Genomic DNA, 3,861 nt, shown 5'->3' with positions numbered 1-3,861 from the left:
ACTCTAAAGAAAACTTTAGAAAAATTATTCAACTGTTCCTGAGCTGTGTTGGGGAGCTGGGGGGGCACTGGGCCCCTCCCAGCCTCATCCATCCCAGAGACAGGGAGGCTGTCCCCTATTTCTTGCCCAGAGCCTTGTCCAGGTTGTTCTTGATGGCATCGAGGAAGTCAGTGGTGTTCACAAAGTGCTCATTCAGCTTCACACTAGGGAGACAGAGGAGGACTGGTGGGGGTCCCTGCCCACCTCCCACAGGCACCACATCCGGGATGAGTCCAGGATGTGGCCCCTACCCAATCTATCAGCTGTGAATAGCCACCCCGCGTCCCTAGGGACTGTCCAGAGCCCAGTAGCTGCCTGTGGCCACTGTGCACAGCCAGCTCCTGGTCACTTTCCTACCCTTGTGGCTGCCCTGCAGGACCAGCCCGTCCTTGTGGTCACTATGCTGTTCTTGTGGCCACGCCACAGGGTTATTCCACCCTCATGGTCACCCATGCAGCCATCTTGCCCTGGTGCAGGTGGCTGCCCCCGTGCTCTGCCCTGAGAGCCACCCTTACTTGGCAAGGCCGTGGATGCAGCCAGCAAGGTCTTTTGTCATCGTCCCGCTCTCCACTGTGTCCACACAAACCTTCTCCAGTGTCTGCGCAAACCTGGGGACGGCAGCACTGTGGCTCCAGCACGGCTGCCGCCCCGGGCCCTGCCACAACTGCGACCAGAGCAGCTGCTGGCAGGGACCCTCACCTGGGGATCCCCACCCCACCCTGCTCACTTGACAAGGTCAGGGTTACTGTCCAGCTTGCCCCGGTGCTCCAGGCCACGCGTCCAGGCGAAGATGCTGGCAATGGGGTTGGTGCTGGTGGGTCGTCCCTGCACAGAGAGTGTGGTCAGCTGTCTGGTGTGGGCACCGTGCTGTGGGCAACCCAGCACAGGCAGCTCACACTGGAAGAGCACGCCCACCTTCTGGTGTTCCCGGTAGTGGCGGGTGACAGTGCCATGGGCAGCCTCAGCCTCGATGGTCTTCCCATCCGGACACACCAGGACAGAGGTCATCAACCCCAGGGAGCCGAACCCTGCGGTGGGACAGGGGTCAGGACAGCTCCCAGGGGTGATGATGCGGAGTGCACTGCACCCTATGCTGCCCCACCTTGGGCCAGGATGTCGGACTGGACATCCCCGTCGTAGTTCTTGCAGGCCCAGACAAAGCCGCCGGAGGATTTCAACATCTGGGCAACCATGTCGTCGATGAGCCGGTGCTCGTACCAGATCTTTAGCTTGTCAAACTCCGTCTTGTAATGCCTGGGAGCCCAGGCCAGGGGTCAGCCATGCTCACCCCAGGTGGGTCTCACTGCCAGCGCCCCCAGGACAGCCCCCTCAACAGCCCAGATTTCCCCCCAGGTCCATACTTATCGAAGATCTCCTGGAAGATGTCCTTGAAGCGCCCGTCGTAGGCCTTGAGGATGGTGTTCTTAGTGCTCATGTAGAGCGGCCACTTCTTCTGGACAGCATACTGGAAGCAGCTGTGCGCAAAGCCAGAGATGGACTGCAAGGGAAGCATGTGAAGCTTATGGGCCCATCCCTCAGCCTGGCATCTCCCCCAGGGTGGCAAGGCACACTGCCCTGCAGGGACCCCTTGAGCCCCACCAGTACCTCGTCCGTGTTGTACATGCCCATGCCCACGCCGCCGCCGGGGAAGTTGAACACCTCCCACTCCTTGGACCCGCTGCCGTCCTTCGGCGTGAAAACCATCTTGAACGTCCCAGACTTGCTCACGACAAAGTCGGTGGCTTTGTACTGTGGGGGGCCAGGCAGAGCGTCAGGCAGGGACTGAGGGAGCTGCTGGCCAGCCACACGCTACTGGTCCCTGCACTGGCTCACCTGGTCACCGTGGGCATGGCGGCCAATGGTGATGGGCTTAGTCCAGCCGGGCACCAGACGAGGAATGTTCTTGCAGATGATGGGCTCCCGGAACACCGTCCCCCCCAGGATGTTTCGGATGGTGCCATTGGGGCTCTTCCACATCTTCTTCAGCTTGAACTCTGTGGGGCATGCAGAGGTGGGACTCCTGAATGACCCCCCAGCCCCCCTGAAGTACATGGCCCCTGCCAGCACCCAGCTCCACTGTGCCACGGGCTGCTGCCAGACCCTGCTGCAAGGCTGGTCAAGGGGAGGGACAGCCAGCATGAGATCATGACTGGCACGGGGCAGAGGTCAGTGTGTCCCCAGTCCCCCATGGGGTCCCCACACCACCCATGAGCCCCCCCAGGGTGGGGAGAGGGGCACAACACTGGGAATGGTACAGTCCCCAACCCACCAGAAACCTGAGCTGGCAGTGGGAAGGCACCGCTGACCCCAAGGGGCTGTGCACAGACAGGAGGCTCAGCACCCCATGGAGCTGCCAGCATCCCCCGCTGCAGTGGGAGCTCGGCCCCTTGCCCCTGCCCACCTTCCACCCTGGCTTCATCGGGCGTGATGGTGGCACACTTGACAGCCACGCTGTACTTCTGGGTGGCCAGCGCTGAGTCAATGGTGACCTGGTCATCTGTCTTGTCCCGGTGTGGCAGCCCCAGGTCAAAGTATTTTAGCTGGACATCCACGTTGGGCAGGATGAGCTGAGGGGCCAGGAGAGTGTCAGAGTGGGGGGACAGTGCAGGCTCTTGGGACCAGCACCATGGCATGGCCAGCCCTGGCACCCAGCCTGGCCCAGCCTGGCTGCCTGCCCAAGATGGTCCCCCTGGCCAAGATGTTCCTGCTGGCCAGGATGATCCCCCCCGCCTTGAATAGGCCTCCCTGTGTGGGACAGCTCCCGCTGCCCAGGACCACCTCACTTAAAGGTCTTTCTGGTAGTTGTGCCGATTTTAGCACCTGCTTCCTGCAGACAGAGGGACAGAGGTGGGAGGGACAGACAGAGAGCAGCGTAGGGATCACCTGTTCCCTGTACAACCCCCCCAGCTCCACTTGTGGCACACCCGCCCATTCCTGGGGCAGGACCCCATCACCTTCTCCTTAATGAAGGCCCAGATGATTCGTGTCATCTCATCTCCGTCCATCTCCACCACCGGGTTTGCCACCTTGATCCGCTTGTCGGCATCTGGAGAGCAGTGTAGGGGCATGTTGGGGTGCACCCCTGGTCCCACAGCTCCACACCCTTGTATGGGGCCAGGGCATCCTGTGGGCTCTGTCCTGCCAGGTGTGGTGCCACCCTGGCTCAGGGACAGGTACAGGTCAGGTGCAAGCTCCCCGCTGGGGTCTGGGCCAGTTACTGGGGCCAATACTGCTGGAGTGGGGGTCAGAGTGTAAAATCTGCTATGTGAGGGGGACAAGAATAGAGACACATTTCTCTCAGAGTGGGACCTGCATGCAAGCCAGGCTGCAATGCCTCAGTCAGATCAAGAACGGGACCAGAATAAGGAGCAGGTGCAGTCCCCTGGGGCGAGACCCAGGCACAAACCAGGGTGCAAATCCCTGTGTGGATCCTGGACCAGGACTAAACCTGGGTGCCAAACTTGTCTGTGGATCAGGCTGTAAAACCCCACGTGGTACCCAGAGCAGAGGTGACCCCTTCTGAGTGGGACCGGAGCACTGCCAGGCAGCAAAACTCTGCATGGCACTGGGAGTAGGAGTGAACCCTCCTGGGGAGCAAAATCTCGCGTTGGTCCGGGACCTTGAACGAACCACCCCCCCTAGGTTCAGAGCAGGTACGAGCTGGAGTGCAAAACGCCACGTGGAACCGGGACCAAACGCCCCAGGATCAGACCTAGCTATAAAACGCGGCGTGGGTCCGCAAATCCCCGCGGACCGTCAGTAAGAGTGAGTCCGGATCCAATTTCAGACACCGCCCCCGAAAAGAATCCGAGCCGCCCCCCC

The 3,861-nt window shown here is 61.1% G+C and overlaps 1 protein-coding gene across 1 annotated transcript; it reads right to left on the bottom strand.

Moving 5' to 3' along the window:
* Positions 1–6: 6 nt before the first annotated feature.
* Positions 7–3,110, bottom strand: IDH2 (isocitrate dehydrogenase (NADP(+)) 2, mitochondrial). Its single transcript, XM_008637314.2, has 10 exons — positions 2,994–3,110; positions 2,441–2,606; positions 1,873–2,033; positions 1,645–1,788; positions 1,401–1,537; positions 1,142–1,293; positions 955–1,067; positions 767–864; positions 555–647; positions 7–203 (listed from the first exon to the last, which is right to left on the bottom strand). Exons 1-10 carry the CDS (start codon positions 3,105–3,107, stop codon positions 116–118), a joined length of 1,266 nt encoding a protein of 421 aa, XP_008635536.2. The 5' UTR covers positions 3,108–3,110; the 3' UTR covers positions 7–115.
* Positions 3,111–3,861: the final 751 nt, after the last annotated feature.

This window comes from Corvus brachyrhynchos, unplaced genomic scaffold, assembly GCF_000691975.1.
Source record: "Corvus brachyrhynchos isolate BGI_N302 unplaced genomic scaffold, ASM69197v1 scaffold200, whole genome shotgun sequence".
NCBI lineage: Eukaryota > Metazoa > Chordata > Aves > Passeriformes > Corvidae > Corvus > Corvus brachyrhynchos.
This window is presented reverse-complemented; position numbering and strand designations above follow the sequence as displayed.